Here is an 18,344-nt window from a genome sequence, read left to right on the forward strand (position 1 = left end):
GGGCGGGGGCCCCAGGTAGAGGCTAGGGGAAGGGAGAGCTGGTAGGCAGCCAACCTGAGGAGGGGGAAAGCTGCATCCCAGAGGGGCCCCCCTTGGGGTCTTCTCCCCACGACAGGTTGGAAGGACTGTCTCTTCTGACAGCTGGTGCTGTCACTCCTGCCAGAAACTGGCCATCTGTGGCCTAAGAAACCTCTCCTGCTGTCAGACCCTGTGGGGTGAAGTGAGAGTCGCTCCCACCAGGGGACTGGGTGCAGGGCAGGGGGACCCCTGAACCCCATCCATCACAGCAGCATCTCCCGGGGACGGGGATGGGGAACCTGCAGCACAGGGCTGGGGGGACAAAGGCCACGGCTCAGGGCCCACACTAACGCCAGTCTCCATTCTTCTTCCCCCCCTCCTCTCCTGTGTCCTGCACCTGCACCATCACAAGGACCGGAAGAGAGAGCCGGCGAGGCGTCAGTCGTCCCGGACAGCCCTCCGGGACCCTCGCTCCAGGGCAGCCCCTCGGCCGAGGACCAACCGGCCCTGCGGAGGGCTAGACGGCAGACCCCGCGCCACCAACCGCCGCCGGCGACAGACCCCCAGCTGCTGGCCATCCTCCGTCGGCAGCTGGAGGTCGCGGAGCAGCACCTCCACCTGCAGGAGCGGGCGCTGGCCTGGCGCCAGGAGGCATGGGGGGCCTACATGCAGACATTTAACCGGCTTGTGGACTACCTGGCCCCCCCATGCCGTGCCGGCCGAAAGATCGCCCGCCCTGCCCGCTCCTGCAGCCCCACCACCAGCTGCTCCGCCCGTCGCCGGCCCGTCCGCCGTCGCCCCGACACCCACCCGCGAGGGCCAGAGCACCGAGGGACCCCTGGAGCCACCTGACACTCGCCGGCCCCGATACCTTCCGGTCCAGCCCGCTCCCACCCAGCCGCGGACCAGGCTGCAGGCACGGCGGGGCTCCCGGCCAGCGACGCCCAGTGCTGGGCTATAGGGGCGAGGGGCCCGGGACGTGGCCCCCCCCTTTGTATATAGTTGCACCCTGTTTGTTTGGCCCCCCCCGTTTGCCCCGTCCCCCCCATGTAAATAGTTCTCCCCTTTATCCTCCCTGGTTTCCTTTTTATTATTTATTGCACACTGTTGTTTATTTGCATTGTTTTATTGTTCTACATATTGCTTTGGTTGGACGTTTGTCCCTGTTTTCTGTTTGTGGTTGACATATTTCTTTTTACATCCCCAAAAAAACAGTTTCAGAAAGACCCAAAAAAAGTTTACGTTCAGCCACAAGTGCGTGCTGTCATTTGTCCAGGACAAGTGGGGGGGGGGGCGCTGGGGTGCTCAATGGTGTGGGCGTTGGGGCAGGAGTGTGGGGGAGGAGGGGGCGGGCAGTAGGGGGCCTGGGCAGAGTTCACCCCGCGGCCTGGTCGTCGAAGTGGGCCCGCAGGACCTCCCGGACCCGGGTCCCCTCGGGGTCCACCTGCCGACTGGGGGCAGCAGGTGGCTGGACGTGTGCCCTGGCGGCCTCCGCAGCCCAGCCCTGCAGAAAGGTCTCCCCCTTGCTCTCCACGAGGTTGTGCAGGGCGCAGCAGGCACCCACAATCTGGGGGATGTTGTTGGGGCTGGCATCCAGGCGGGTCAGGAGACATCTCCAGCGTCCCTTCAGGCGGCCAAATGAGCGCTCCACCACCTGGCGCGCAAGGTTCAGGCGCTCGTTGAAGCGCTCCTGGCTAGCGGAGAGATGGCCCGTGTAGGGGTGCATGAGCCACGGCCGGAGGGGGTAGGCCGCATCTGCGATGACGCAGAAGGGCATGGTGGTGTCCCCCAGAGGGATCTCCCGCTGGGGGATGTAGGTCCCCGCCTCCAGCTGGCGGCACAGGCCCGAGTTCTGGAAAACCCGGGCGTCGTGGGTGTTGCCAGGCCAGCCCACGTAAATGTCCTGGAAATGTCCCCGGCTGTCCACCAAGGCCTGCAGGACGACAGAATGGTAGCCCTTGCGATTGAGGTATCGTCCGACACTGTGATGCGGGGCACGGATGGGGATGTGAGTCCCATCCAGAGCCCCGAAGCAGTTGGGGAAGCCCAGGGTGGCAAAGGCGGCGATGGTGGCATCTGGGTCCCCCAGCCTCACGAGCCTGTGCAGGAGCATGGCGTTGATGGCACGCACGACCTGCAGAGAAAGCACATGGGATGGCACCAATGAGGTGTGAGCAGGGTGTGCGTGGCTCTGCCCTGCCCTGCCCTGCCCTGGCCCCCCTGCCGTGGCCTGCCCTGCTCTGGCCCCCCTGCCCGGCTCTGGCCCCCCTGCCGTGGCCCTGCCCTGCCCTGCCCTGGCCCCCCTGCCCTGCCGTGGCCCCCCTGCCCTGCCCTGGCCCCCCCCTGTGGGTTCGCTTACCTCCATGAAGACAGCCCCGACGGTGGCCTTGCTGACACCAAACTGCTGTCCCAGGGATCGGTAGCTGTCCGGAGTGGCCAGCTTCCAGACAGCAATGCTGACCCGTTTCTGCACCGTGAGGGCACGCCGCATGGCAGTGTCCTGGTGCCTGAGGGCGGGGCTGAGCCACTGGCACAGCTCCAGGAATGTCTGCCGGGTCATCCTGAAGTTCCTGAGCCAGTGGTCATCGTCCCACTCCCCAAGCACCAGCCGCTCCCACCAGTCGGTGCTGGTGGGGTAGCTCCACAGCCGCCGGCGTGTGAGGCGGGGGGTGGAGCGGGGTGCTGCAGGGGTAGGGGTTGAGCCCTGCTGCCTTGGGGGCATCTCCTCCCCTGGGGCAAGGAGGTGCTCAGCTGCCTCCCACATGGCATGGGTCAGGGCAAGCCCTGCTCCTGCCGGGAGGGCTGGGTGGACCTCTAGCTGCTGCTGCTGCTGCTGCTGGGGGTCCATGACTGCGGCGCCCGGGGTCTGTGTGCCTATGGCTCCTCAGACCGCGTGCTGTGCAGGCTGTGTGTGTCTGGGAGGGGCCCTTTAAGGGAGCGGCTAGCTGTTGCCCCGGAAGCGCTAGTCCGCCCGTTGACCCTGTCTGCACCTGTGCCTGGCATCCCTATTTCGATGTGTGCTACTTGGGCGTGTAGACGTTCCCTCGCTGCGCCTATTTCGATGTTGGGCTGAGCAACGTCGAAGTTGAACATCGACGTTGCTGGCCCTGGAGGACGTGTAGACGTTATTCATCGAAATAGGCTACTTCGATGTAGGCTTCACGTGTAGACGTAGCCCAGATGATACCAAGCTGGGAGGGGTTGCAACTGCTTTGGAGGATAGGGTCATAATTCAAAATGATCTGGATAAATTGGAGAAATGGTCTGAGGTAAACAGGATGAAGTTTAATAAGGACAAACGCAAAGTGCTCCACTTGGGAATGAACAATCAGTTTCACACATACAGAATGGGGAGAGACTGTCTAGGAATGACTACAGCAGAAAGGGATCTAGGGGTTATAGTGGACCACAAGCTAAATATGAGTCAACCGTGTAATGCTGTTGCAAAAAAAGCAAACATGATTCTGGGATGCATTAACAGGTGTGTTGTGAACAAGACCCAAGAAGTCATTCTTCCGTTCTACTCTGCGTTGGTTAGGCCTCAGCTGGAGTATTCTGTCCAGTTCTGGGCACCGCAGTTCAAGAAAGATGTGGAGACATTAGAGAGGGTCCAGAGAAGAGCGACAAGAATGATTAAAGGTCTAGAGAATGTGACCTATGAAGAAAGGCTGAAAGAATTGGGCTTGTTTAGTTTGGAAAAGAGAAGATTGAGGGGCGACATGATAGCGGTTTTCAGGTATCTAAAAGGGTGTCATAAGGAGGAGGGAGAAAACTTGTTCTTTTTAGCCTCTTGAGGATAGAAGAAGAGGCAATGGACTTAAACTGCAGCAACGGAGGTTTAGGTTGGACATTAGGAAAAAGTTCCTAACTGTCAGGGTGGTCAAACAGTGGAATAAATTGCCAAGGGAGGATGTGGAATTTCCATCGCTGGAGATATTTAAGAACAGGTTAGATAGATGTCTATCAGGGATGGTTTTGACAGTACTTGGTCCTGCCATTAGGGCAGGGGGCTGGACTTGATGGCCTCTCAAGGTCCCTCCAGTCCTAGTACTCTATGATTCTATGATCTCCAGGTTTTACCCCCCACATGTAGCAAACCCATCCAGGCTTAACCTGTCTGAGCTCCAGCCTCCTCCCCAGACTTAATGCACCTTAGCATACAGTTCTGTCATGGCTGCTGCCTCCCTCTTGGCACGGTGGCACGGCTCTGGCAGGGGCAGGATCGGCTGCCCCTCCCCGCAGCTTTCACGCCAGTTTAGACTTTTGCCCATGTGGGGCGGCTCCCTGCCTACTCAGCCTTACCTTCCAGGCTCCCTACCCTGTCGTGGCCGACAGCCCAGCGGCTCTGGCTGCCACCACTTAAACAACAAACTAAATGCAGTTCGTTCAATGGCGTGCAAATTAATTTAGTTTTTTTATTTAAGCAGAAGCAGAAGCAGCAGCAGCCTCCAGAGCCGCACGTGGAGTCAGAGGCAGCAGAGCTCAGAGCCACAAGTGACTCCTCAAAGAGCCACATGCGGCTCCAGAGCTGCAGGTTGTTTACCCCAGACCCAAGAGGAAGCCAAATTATGCTGTGAGCACCAAGTTTGCTCTGATTTGAGGCATTCACACTAGATCCTGTAGTAACAACCTGCAGCCTTCAGAGACTCTAATTCAACACAGCTCTCCCTACTGCACAGCTTTCAGCATTTCTGTGCTACTATAACCGCAGGAAATGAAAGAGGACCGAGCTTTGCAGCTGAATTCAGGTGCCATGTATTGTACAACACATGAGAACTGCTCAAATGTTTTACAGTTGAATGTTTGCTGCTATCTGCAGCAAAACAGATGCAAGTTGATGAGTACACAAGCCTGGATTAGCTTAGTAAGATCAGGTCACAGAGTGGCTAGCCAAAAACAGTAGCTCTGAAGGAATAACAAGCTTGCAGTTAGAAAGTGTTGGGGGCGGGGGGGATCATAAAAAAAAAAAACCAAAAAAACCAAGAGACTGACTTTAATCCAAACCACCAACGCAGCAGCTGCAGCACTCACACCATCACCATTTGACTCAGCTAACGCATATAACAAAAGCTTGTCGCCACATATTCAAAAGGAGAACGAGGTAAACAAGGAAGGGACAAACAATATCAAGTCTACATACTAACAAAAGCTACACAGGTTTAAGAAGGTGGAACCTGAGACTTTTACTGGTTGCTACTTACAGAAGCTAACTCAAATCAACCAACAAAACAAAACAGCAGAAAAATAGCACTTCAAAGACTAACGAAGTTATTTTGTTGAAGATATAGCAGGGAGAAAAAAAACAAGTGAAAGGCAAGAGAGAGAAACTATCTGTTGCATCTCACGAAGTGGGTCTTTGCCCACCAAAGCTTATGCTCCAAACTATCTGTTAGTCTATAAGGTGGCACAGGACGACTTCTTGTTTTTGGAGATACAGACTAACATGGCGACCCCTCAGGTAAGTGAAAGGACTGACCAATGGTCACATACCCAACAATTATGGATAATGGGGAGCAGGACGTTGCAGAGGGGGAGAGGGCCTGCCTTGGCCCCTTGTGAAACAATGGTGGCCGGCTCCCTGGGGCAGGCTGCAGAATTCCAGCTGCCACAGAGTGGCTCTGTGGGGCTGGATCCCTGGAAGAGCAGCTCTTGCTGGTCACAGAGAGCTGAGACCCAGCTAGTTCCAGGCTGAAGCCCCAAACCCCAGGGAGGAGAGCCCCAATGGCCAGGGCATGGAGACCCAGTCACCCTAGGTGGGCAGCCCCCACTAGCCCCAAGGTGCAGAGTCCTGCCTGATCCTGGAGCCCAAGCCACTTCCAGCCCTGGGGCACGGAGCCCCAGTGGCTGGGGCACGGAGCCTTGGCAGCTGGAGTGTGGAGCCGCCACCAGCCCTAGGGTGCAAAGCCCCTACTGGCCCCTGGCAGGGAGTCACAGCTGGCCAAGGAGGGCTGCTGGCTCCTGGGCTGGGCAGCCAAAGCCAGCTCCAGAGCATGGCGCCCTAGCAGGCTGGGTGGGCTGCCGGCTGCCCTGGCACCATCTCCCCTGGCCAGCTCCCTGGTCAGGGAGATACTGCTGGGCCCTGTGGGGCTGCTGGCTGTGATTATCCAACCCCATTACCACACATTCCATTTCAGCCCACGCTGCCTCAAGTGGTGTCGGATAAAACGGAGTGTTAGAGAACTGGGGTCCAATAACAGGGGTTTGCCTGTGTTTCGTAACTGTAGAGCTTCCATCTATAATCAATTACAGCAGCTCAGCTATTTCCTCTGTAGCTCATCTAATTGACTTTAGACTTATTCCTTCTGTAACATGAATTAAAATTATTAGTTTCCCCAGTATCCTTGTGATTACAAACATAAGAGTTTGGAGTATGCTTTTGCTAACTAGAGTCAGATGGTAAATTACACAAAGGTGGTAAATTACACAAAGGGTTTCTATTCCGTTATGCAGCAATTCATCATGGATCAATAAATAACCTAACCAGTCTTACCAATACACATTTCTAAATGTGAAGTTTAGGATAGATTCCAATGGACCTTCTTTTGCAAGATGTGCTACTGAACTCAGCCATGCATAGTACTACTAGCACTAAGGGAACCAAGGGACCTCAAAGTGCTATGCAAAAGCAAAGAAATGTGTTCTTAATTTTAGAGATCACGAACAGAGGTTAGAGAGGCTAACACACCCAAAGCCTGAAGCAGTGTGGGGTTTGATATCTACACTTAATGCCAGACTCTGTCTTTTGTTTTGTTTTCTCCAGTACCCACTTGCTCCAGGAGAAAGAAGTAAACCAGCTGGCTTCCAAAAAAGTGGTCCACGCAGCTGGATACTTGAGTTTGGAAGCAGATGGAGGAATAAGAGAGCTTGCACCGCCTCTTTAAATGAAAATATGCTAGCTATAGAGCAAAGTTTTACACTGAGATTTCAGCAAGAGATATTCAGAAAGAGTACCAAGGAAATATCCACTTCTTTTGCTTAGCCTTTTATTTTTAAGCCCTGGTCTCTGCAAGAGGGCTTATTTCAAAATAACAGAGTTATTTTGAAATAACATAGTCCTCGTTTTGAGAGATGCAAGCGCATATTTATAATAACAACAACATATGGAGATACACATCTCATAGAACTGGAAGGGACCTCAAGAGGTCAGTGAGTCCAGTCCCCTGTCCTCTTAGCAGGACCAAGCACCATCCCCCTGCCCCACTTTTTTTTTTAAATCTATTTCCCCCAGATTCCTAAATGGCCCCTTCAAGGATTGGGCTCACAACCCTGGGTTTAGCAGGCCAATACTTAAACCACTGAGCTACCCCTCCCTCCACTAGCGTGTATGGGCAGGGGATGTTATTTCAAATTAATTGGCCTCCAGAGAGCTGGCACAGCAGCAGACCTGACCCCTTAGACACACCTGCTGCCAGCTCTACTGTTTGTCTGCCCTCCTCCCCTGGCAGAGCCTTAAAGGAGCTGTCTGCAGGCAAAAGGGCTGGCTGCACGTGGCCTGCCCTTAAGTCCAGAGCTGTGATGCAGGGTAGTCAGAGGAAGCCATGAGTCAAGCCAGAACTCCAAGGCTACGTCTACACGTGCAGCCAACATCGAAATAGCTTATTTCGATGTTGCGACATCGAAATAGTCTATTTCGATGAATAACGTCTACACGTCCTCCAGGGCCAGCAACGTCGATGTTCAACTTCGACGTTGCTCAGCCCAACATCGAAATAGGCGCAGCGAGGGAACGTCTACACGTCAAAGTAGCACACATCGAAATAGGGATGCCAGGCACAGCTGCAGACAGGGTCACAGGGCGGACTCAACAGCAAGCCGCTCCCTTAAAGGGCCCCTCCCAGACACAGTTGCACTAAACAACACAAGATACACAGAGCTGACAACTGGTTGCAGACCCTGTGCCTGCAGCATAGATCCCCAGCTGCCGCAGAAGCAGCCAGAAGCCCTGGGCTAAGGGCTGCTGCCCACGGTGACCATAGAGCCCCGCAGGGGCTGGAGAGAGAGCATCTCTCAACCCCCCAGCTGATGGCCGCCATGGAGGACCCAGCAATTTCGACGTTGCGGGACGCGGATCGTCTACACGGTCCCTACTTCGACGTTGAACGTCGAAGTAGGGCGCTATTCCTATCTCCTCATGAGGTTAGCGACTTCGACGTCTCGCCGCCTAACGTCGAAGTTAACTTCGAAATAGCGCCCGATGCATGTAGACGCGACGGGCGCTATTTCGAAGTTGGTGCCGCTACTTCGAAGTAGCGTGCACGTGTAGACGCAGCTCAAGTGAGCCCCCGATGGCAGACAGTACTCCCGGAGCTGGTCCCACAGCACCTAGTGCCCTGGGAAGCAGGTGAGCACTGCCCTGGACCAGCGAGGACATCTGGCCCTCACAGGGCTCTGGAAGGAGCAGTGCACTCCCCAGGATATCCACACTAGGAGGCAAAACGTCAAGGTCTATAGCCACATTGCCACTGGCCTGGTGTAGACGGGGCACACCTCTGGAGCACTGCCAGCTCAAAAGCAAGACTATATAAGGCCTGAGAGGAGTTCACCCAACTGGGGCAGCACCCCGCAGGTGCCACTATTATGACCAGCTGGACGCCCTGGGGAAGGATGGGGGGAATGTCAGGGTCCTCCCTCCACAGTTGTGGAGTCCAGCTGAGATACACCAAAAGTCACCCTCAGGTGCCAGAGGATGAAGACGGAGAGGTGCAGCAGCCAGGAGGTCCTGCTGACCCTGGATCCAGTCTCCCACTTCCATGAAGTCCCCAGGAATCATGGCAGGACACTTCAGGTGAATTAGGAACCTTTCCCTATTGCCTTGTGGGCAGCTGGGGGTGGGATGGGGATGGGGGAGCACTCCTCTCATAGCCCACGTGGCCTGAGAGTCATCTGTCTGCAAATGGCATGCCAGCCCAGTGCAATCAGCTCCAGGACACTCCCACACAGCAACCCCACAGCAGAGGCCTGTCTTATTCTGGCCTCCACGGTATGACACCTTCCTGTGACAAGCCACCACTAAGTTGTCTAGGGTCAATGACCCACACAGCAGTGCTGCTCATGGCCCGGGTCAGGTCTGTACTTAGGCTGCAGTCACTCCCACTGTAGCACGGTGCTGTGGGAGAGACTGATATCATGTGGGGGAACTTGCCAGAGGGAGACTGATGGGGGGACACCGGTAGCCCTCTCCTTGACAAACCACATCTGCCCCCCCCACACACACACACCCTCTCCCCTAGCCCCCTCCCCACAGGCACTCCACCCTGTGGGGCATGCCATGAGTGCTGGACTCAGAGTGTACAGGATCGGGTGAAAGGAGAGATTCCCAGTCCTCTCCCGTACCTGCAGGCCTATGGCCTGGTTGGCATGTTCCCATGCCTGCTCATCCCTGTGTTGTGAATGTCGCAATGCTTCCCACTGGACAGTGCCCACTGTGTGGGCAACATACAGCCATGCTCATAGCACACTGCCAGTATGTGAAGCAAGTTTTGCTTATTCTGGGACTTTCCTTATTCTGGAATAATAACTCCAGAATAAACTATTCTGAAATAACTGTCATACAGACATGCCCTAATAGAAGCACGGTAGTTAAATGAACAAAGAAAATGTTCCTGGAGAGTCAAGCAGAGTACAATGCAGATGATTACAGGACTTGGGCACATGATTTATGAAGAGAGGCTGAGGGAAATGGGCTTATTTATTCTGCAGAAGAGTGAGGGGAATTTGATAGCAGCCTTCAACAACCTAATAAATTACTTTGTTACTCTTTAAAGTGCTACTGGACTGCTTTTTTGTTTGTTTTTTTTTAAACCAAAAAAGAGGTTCCAAAGAGGATGGATCCAGGCTATTCTCAGTGGTGGCAGATGACAGAAAAATTAGCAATGGTCTCATAGCATCACTGGGGGAGGTATAGATTGGATATTAGGGAAAAACTATTTCACTAGGAGAGTGATAAAGCACAGGAATGGGTTGCCTAGTGAGGTTGTTGAATCTCCCTCTTACCAGGATTTTAAGGCCAGGCATGACAAAGCTCTGGCTTGGATGATTTAGTTGGTGCTGGTCCTGCTTTGAGCAGGAGGTTGGATTAGATGACCTCCCGAGGTCTCTTCCAGCACTAATCTTCTGTGCTTCAAGCCAAGAGCATTATAATACACCAAGTCAAAAAATATTAAAAAATAAGTGCACCACTTATTCAAAGTTTGCAGAACTACGTACAATGGAGCTATATAAACTACCAAAGAAAAAGCAATGAAGCACCACTTTAAAAAGAGTAAAGACTTAAAAAAAATCCCTACTAGGAGAGGGTTTCATGCAACAAGCTGGGCATACCAGAAACAACCTTAAATGAAGCAGCACCCAGTTTGATCTCACATACTTTACCTCTCTTTTCATGTTCTTGTTCCAATGGCTCCAAGACACCATCATCTTCATCCCTGTAGCCATAATACTCCGCATCAATAGCCTTCATGAGCTCAGCTCGAGTCTTCCTTGGAGGAGGGAGGGCTGAAGGAACAAGTGATCATCACACTCTCAACCAACCACGCCCAAAAAAAATTCTACCAACCTCACCAGCTGGTCCTGCTCTCAAAGATTGCATCAACCTTGTATCATTGGTCTACCAAGGCAGTAACATAAAATTACCACCACAAACAGTATAACTAATACTACAGTGTTATAGTAGTATTACAGTTTTATCGTAATACTGTAGTATTACAGTGTCACTAATATTCAAATAGCTGCTATATTCTTCCCTAAGCTGCATTTAGTCTTTTCTCTGATCATCATCCTAACAATTCACATTCCCACCAGTTTTCACTTTGGCAGTTTTCTTTAGGTTGACGCCAGCCAGTAGTTCTGGAAAGGAGTTTTTCTGTGTCTTGTACAAGCCGTACTTCAGCAAGGGATGACAATGTCTAAAAGTTGACAAGGAAATCCCACACAACCACGGCTATGTCTACACTGCAATGAAACTACAACTGGCCCATGTCAGCTGCCTCAGATGCACAGGCTTAGGCTGTGGGGCAATAAAACTGCAGTGCAGAGGCTCAGGCTTGGCCTGGCATGGAGGCTCTGGGACCTTGCATGGGGGAGAATCCCAGAGCTTGTGACCTACCTGCACAAAAGACTTCTACACTATAGCTCTACTGTTTGAGCACTGAGAGCCCAAGCCAGCTAACACAGGCCAGTTGTCAATGTTTTTATCATAGCACAGACATATCCAATGGGATTCTGGACCAATGGTTTTCAAGAAAGAAGTGTAAAACCATTCAACTTTTCAGCTTTTATGTCCAAGTGCCTCTTGACCATATTATGCGGCATTTATGCATAAGACCATATCAAAAGTACCAACCAAAGGGTCAATATTGATTGAGAAAATCTCTCTTAAAAATGAATGAGACAGATGACTATTAATCAGAAGCCCTACATAGACTGCCATGTTCAATGGCTTATCTAGTTCACACAATAGATAAAATCCAAATCATGAATAACCCTTTTCTATAGCATATTTACCTTTTTCTTTGACTACACCATTGGCTTCCTTAAGCATTATAGTGAATGCACAAAGCAACTTTTCATGAATATTCAGTCAATATGAAACTTGGAACAGAGGATTAAAAAAGGGTAGAATACTTAAAAGGGACAGTGTCCCATAAAACTAACCCTTAGTTAAAACTGTGCTCTTAAAAGCACGCCACCTTGTCCTTGAAAGGTAACGTGCCCCACTTCAGACTAAAATACACAAGTTAGAGCATGAAAGCAAAAAAAGGAAGGGAGGAGAAGAGAAGGCAGGCAATTTTCTCATTTATCTTTCTGTCCATGTTTGAAATGGTCACTGAATTAATCCAAAACTTCTGAACTCTGTGAGTGCAGAAAAACTATTTTATATAATTCCAGTTAAGATAATCATGGCTGTGATAGAATAGACACTTACATATATGGGTTTCTTCTCAGTCTGGCAAAGAGCTTTTAATGGATGACAACTTAGTTATGCTGTGTTGAATGTTGGACTGGACTGACCGCTTGTCTAACGTGTGCATTAAGAGACTCTCTTCATCCCCTAGGATTCACCCTACATTTTACGTGACACATTTTGTATGACGGGAGACATATGAGAGAAATTACCCTGATGTTATCCTGTCTGAAAATGTAACAATTTTGAAGTATGGGAAATTTACATTGATAGTAGCCACCGATCAACACAGAAACAACAAATAACTCTGAAAAGTAACTTAAGTTACTTACGTTCCTTTTCAAAGAGCTCTCTGACACCTGGTAAATCTTTGGCAGCTCCAAAGTATTTGTAACCACGGTTTCCTGGAACTTCCTTTCCTTCATGATCTAGCATTTTAGGACCAACTCTCTTTAAAAATAAAGTAGATACAAATCATTGCTCCTGTTCACTGCCATGTTTCTTTTCCTATATTAATTAGCTTTAACCATGCTATGGCTTATTAGGCTAAAAACCAGCTCTTTACCCATGTCAGATGATTCAGAAGTAGCAGCCCACTCAGACAGTCTTCCCCCCACCCCCCACAAAAAAATCTGTTTTACTGAGTACCAAGCAGTTAAAGGTCTGTGCAAACTATAGAGTACTCTGATCCACACTAGACTCACCTTGTCACTCCACATGCTGGATTTTAGAGCATAGGGACAAGACGGGATTAAATCCCAATACAGAAATTGAGTATCTGGCATCCTATGTGATTCTTACCAGACTTCGACTGCATCTACACTACATGATAAATTCAGTTTTTAATACATTTGATTTTTAACGTCATTCTTATGAATTCAAATTTAAGTGTCCACAAACCTTCCTGAAATTCAATCCATTGTTTTTTCTGTGTTGAGTTTCTGCGTCCCCATTACCCTTGGCATGTTTGACAGCAAGAGTTGTGCACTGTGCGTACATATCCCCCAGTGCCTTAGCTCCAGCTCCTTGTGGGTGTTTCATGTTTGAATCCCAAAAGCCAAAGCACTGTCCCAGAATTCTGAGCACCCAGCAACTGCATGAAAAAGAACTGGAGATTGCACCATTTCCTGCAGCATTTTCTCTGCCAGTGCAAGCATGGATCCCCAAATGCTTCAACTCATAGCGCACATCGTTCTACCAACCACACTGGCTGTCACACAATTTTGCTTTCAATTAAAAAGCTCAATGGTGGTTCTGTATCGTAATGATGATGATGCGGGTTTTGAAGAGGAAATCCCACAACTGGTCTAGCTGCCCTGGATACATTGCTGACACTGGAGTGGTGGTTTTGGACTCATGAGACCAGCACATGCTGGTGGGACCACATCATTTTGGAGTCCTGGGACAACGAGCTGTGGCTGCAGAACTTTGGCATGCACATGTTCACTTTTATGCAACTTTTTGATGTACTGGCCCCCACCTTGAAGCGCAGTAACACAAGGTGAGATCAGCTTTTACGGTTTAGAAGTGAGTGGCAATTGTTCTGAGGAAGTCTGTAGTGCCTGACAGCTACCACTCGGTAGCAAATCAATTTGGGGTGGGCAGACCTACTGTACGGGCCATGGTGATGCAAGTGGCCTATGCAATCTGTTGGCATCGCCTCAAGAAGACCGTAACCCTGGGAGATGTACAGGCAATAGTGGATGGCTTTGCTGACCAGGGATTTCCTAACTTCAGTGTGGTAATAGATGGCACACCCACTCCATCCTGGTCCCTCACCTTGATGGCCTCTCAGTATATAAACAGAAAGGAATATTTCTCCATGGTTTTGCAGTGGTTGGTAGATCACAAATGTCATTTCACTGATATCAACTCTGGATGGTCAGGGAGGCTTCATGATGCACTCACCTTCCAAAATTCTGGGCTGTACAGAAAGCTCCTGAATGGGACTTTTTCCCCCCAGACCAAAAAATCCCAACTGGCAATATGGAGATGCCTATTGTAATATCGGACAACCCTGTTTACCCTCTGCTCCCTTGCCTCATGAAGTCCTATGCAGGAGCCTTGGACCCCAGCAAGCAAAACTTCAATCACAGACTCAGCAGGTGCAGAATGGTGGTGGAATGTGCCTCTGGCCATTTAGAAGCGAGGTTCAGATGCTTACTGACCCGTTTGGACCTTTCTGAAGGTAATGTCCCCACCCTGATTACAGCATGCATCATTCTGTATTACAATTTGTGAATCCAGACGAGAGAATTTTCCGTCCATCTGGAATTCCAAAGCTGAGGCCATAGGCAGGTCTTACTCGCAGTCACTTACTCAATCATTCATCAATAACCACGCTGAGACACCAGCAATAAGGAACGCTTTAAAACAGCTTCATGAATGATCTGTAACACACATGCTCTGACATACCACCAATAAATCAAACCATATCTCAATGAATGAACGTGTTTACTTGGTGGGAAGGAGTTAAGGTACAGCAAATAGAATGCATATTGTGGGCAGCTGTGCCTTCAGCCCTCCACCAAAGCTGCCCAGGTTCCCTGAGCCATACGTCCTCTGTGGATGTTGATGTAGCAGCAGGCAGCTGTGCTATCAGCCCTGTCCACCCCCAACCAGTTCTGTTAGCTGTGTCCCCGCTGCAGACCGTGGCACAGCAGTGGGCAGCTGTGCCTTGAGCCCTCCTCCAACCCACCTGGTTCCCCACAACGATTTATGTTCCCTACCACTCATGCACTCCCCAAAATCACACTGAGCTCAAAAGAATGATTTTATTTTGGGGGGAGAAGAGGGTTAGATAGCAGGCAAAAGAAGCGTTGTCAAGAGTGTTTGAATAGCCTTTTGCAGTGGCCCTTGGGACTAGAGCGGCAGGCTATCCTTGCCTTCCCTCCCCGTGTTCAGGGATCACGACGACAAGGGGTGGGTGACCTCTCTTCAGGGGACTCTGGCCAGCAGATATTGGCTCCTGCAGTACTGTGCTGGGAATCCCTCTGCAGCTGCAGCAGGGAGCGCAGAACCTCCATTTACTCAGTCACTGCCATTACGAGTTTTGCCTCGGCCTCACTTTGTTTTGCTGCTTGCTGTCGCTGGAAATCAAGCATTCTCTGCTGCAACTCAGCTTAACTCTAACGCCACTGAGCCATACTATGACATCACTGAGTAGCATCCTTTGTCATCTTACTGTTTTCTGATTCACTCTGCTTCATGAGCTGCAGGATGAGATCCCGCTTGCACCTTTTTCTCAAACCCATCTCCCACGTTAGGCATGACAGCTGGAAAGCGAAAATCAAAATTAAGATATAATTCACACCATGTGCTTTCAAATGGAATGAATGGGTCTCTGTGTGTACTATCACAATACATCATTTACCATCACTCAGCCAGCACATTTCTTCGTGGACAGGATAAGCTATAAGCAATTGTCTGCTTTTTGGGGGAAGGGGAGGGCTGCAAAGCAGGGGAAGCCATCAAGTGTCCTGGGGCAGGGGAAAAAAATTTTTCAGCCGCTCCTGGAGCAATCCTCCCCAACGAACAAGGAGCACAGGGGATAGTGGGGAAGGGCTTGATTACAGCCACAGGGATGCCTTGTGGGGCAGATCCCTGTAAAGTAAAAAGAAATGCTGGGTGGAAACAGACATGGGAGGGAAGAAGCCCTGCAAAGCCTGCAACACGTGTGGGAGGCAGGCAGGGAACAGAGCGCCCACCAGCTGCTCCAGGGAAACATAAGAGGGCAGGGAGCACAAGCAGCAAATTGGATACAAATTCCCATGCTTCTGTAGGTTGCCAAAGAAGACATCACTCTCCTAAGACTATAAGATATGGACAAAGACGACCTGCTCATCCTGTGTGACCACAAGTCTGGAAAATATACTAAAATGCTGTGTGGCGCCATGACACATCACTATCTGGTTGTCTGGTGTGGCACAGTCTGCTACCATGGAAGCTGCAAGAAGTTAGGCCTAACCAAAAACCTCGTCCAAAAATACAAGAGTGCCTAGAAGAGGCCCTCAAGGAGATATCCAATAAAGAGAAGCACTCCATCCCATGAAACATTAACACACTGTTCTGAGGAACACGGATCCATAGCAAACCTGCACCCACACCCAAACCTATACCTATACCCAACCACAACCCACTTCTAGCATGCAGAATAAATGCTCACCCAAACTGCTTGCTTCAGGGGGCTCCAGTGTAGAGGGGACCAGCGTGGAGGGGACTGGTTCCAGGTCTATGGTGAAGAGTTCGGGGCTGTCGGGAAGAAATTCCTCAATCCCCTGCTCATTGCCCCCTTCCTCCTCTCCGTCACACCCTTCCTCTGAGGCACCTAGCTCTTCTTGGCTCACCCTGGACTCCAGACCAGAACCTCCACAAGTGTCATCATTAAGACTGGGCTCCATGGTGGGGTTGCATGTGCATAAGCATGTGCAGCTGTTCATAATAGTGGCTGGTCTGTGGAGCTGCCCCAACCACTGGTTGGCTTCCCCGACTCTTTGATAGGCCTGCCAGAGTTCTTTCATCTTCACATGGCACAGCAGAAGAGTCCTGAGAGTAACCTCTGGCGGTCACCTCACGCAAAATAGGCTCATAGATTGCTGCGTTTCTCTTGGTCACTTCAAGTCTCTTAACCATGAATTAGTCTCCTCAAATTGCAAGATCCAGAATCTCCTGATAGGTCCATGGTGGGGCTCTCTTGCAAGCCTGAGAACCACTAGGCAGACCACTACCCTGAGTGCTCATGATTGCAGGACACGGCTACTAATGCGATTGCTACTGATGCGATGTGATGTGCAAAGGAATTTTTCCATTATGGGTGCCCTTTATATTTGCAGGCCTGGGTGCTGCTGAATTCAAATTCAAATTCTAATTCGATCAAAAATTGTCAGGATTCCTGTGACGTCCTTCCTGCACACCTGGATGGAGGGCAGCAGAGAAGGAAGCAGCCATACATGAAGGATCGCAGTGCAGCTTTGTGGGATACATATGGGAGACTTCTGGAGGCTAACAAATTCGAATTAAAGACATGGCGCTTCCACGCTAGCCTTTATTAGAAATTTGCTATGCCCATCCAGTAATATCAACATTTTGTTACAGGTATTATGGCTTACTAAATTGAGCTAATGGTATTTACAGTGAAAATAGTGACTTTTAGTAACACGCTAACTCCTTTAAATTTGATTTTATCTCGTATTGTAGACACAGCCTAAGTTTCAATAAAAGGAGCTGATAAAATCGGCAGAAATTACATTTGATTTTTCATCATGAGATGTTTTGTGTCAGAGTGTCAAAAGCCATGTTTTTTTATGAACAGTCAGGGCATTTACTCTCTGCTAAACACATTTACACACCAACTGACATGTAATGAAGGACAGCGGGGGTTGTGCATCTTTTCTGATTCTGAACAAAAAGTACCAATAACCTTATCTTAATAAGGCCCTAATGCTGAAAGAAAGTAAACAAATAGTTATTTTCAGTACCTGGAGAAGAAGAGAAAGATAGGACATCACTATTTGATATAGCATGCCATTCAGCATGCTTAAAGATTAAACAAGATTTGTCAACTCTAAAATACTAGACACAAGGAGGAAGTAACCAAATGTGTTCAACAGATCTGTTTTATGCACTAAATTCTTATCAACCAATGTGCAACAGATTCAGTTTTCTAGTACTGGAGATACACATCTCATAGAACTGGAAGGGACCTTGGGAGGTCATCAAGTCCAGTGTACTGCCCTTTTGGCAGGACCAAGCACCATTTTTTTTTAAATCTATTTGCCCTGATCCCTAAATGCACCTCCCCAAGGGCTGAACTCACAACCCTGGGTTTAGCAATGCTTAATCAATAAGCTATTCCACCCCCGTAAGCTTTCACTTTGCTAGCCATTTATAGTTCACAGCAGGGACATGGTTTGCCAATACAATTGTTTTATACTTACTGCATAATCAGGACCTCCCAATTCCTTTATACGAACTTCCCAGTGTCCCTTCTCTCTTAGGAGTTTGTTAATTTCATCATTCAAGTCTCGAATTCTGAATTCACCTAAACCGGCTTCAAGATAAAACACACACACACACACATCCATAAGTTCTGATATTAACCATTCTGAAAAGACTCATTTCTCCCTGTTCCCCTGATCCCAAACTTCTGTTGGAAACCCACCACTTTCCTTGCTCTAACCAGAGGCTTTACTTCATACATAACTATCTGTTTGAGAGCTGAAAAGACATAAATTGAGCACACTGTCCTGCATGGTAAAATTGTTTTACTTAGTTTACAATGAAATAATTTTAGTATAGGTTTATTTGATGAAATTGTCTTATTGTAAATGTATACATTGTTTAATAACACTGAAAATTGCTTTAACCCACATTCTGCCTTGAAAGAATTATTTTGGCAGAAGTTTGCTTTTGAAATCACATGTAT

The 18,344-nt window shown here is 49.7% G+C and overlaps 1 protein-coding gene across 4 annotated transcripts in view; it reads right to left on the minus strand.

The window, feature by feature from the left end:
* The window catches only part of ISY1 (ISY1 spliceosome associated protein), a 51,607-nt gene that overhangs the window by 12,388 nt on the left and 20,875 nt on the right, over positions 1–18,344 (minus strand). For 2 of the 4 annotated variants that reach the window (XM_075005662.1, XM_075005661.1), the window contains 3 exons: positions 17,857–17,969; positions 12,253–12,370; positions 10,390–10,512 (listed from right to left, as the gene is read on the minus strand). In XM_075005662.1, the coding sequence (XP_074861763.1) occupies positions 10,390–10,512; positions 12,253–12,370; positions 17,857–17,969 (354 nt within the window). Of the gene's footprint in view, positions 1–1,584; positions 2,153–10,389; positions 10,513–12,252; positions 12,371–17,856; positions 17,970–18,344 lie in introns of those variants that run through there. The other 2 variants (XM_075005659.1, XM_075005660.1) reach the window with 2 other exon arrangements.

The sequence above is a fragment of the Carettochelys insculpta genome, chromosome 11 (genome assembly GCF_033958435.1).
Source record: "Carettochelys insculpta isolate YL-2023 chromosome 11, ASM3395843v1, whole genome shotgun sequence".
In the NCBI taxonomy this organism is placed as follows: domain Eukaryota; kingdom Metazoa; phylum Chordata; order Testudines; family Carettochelyidae; genus Carettochelys; species Carettochelys insculpta.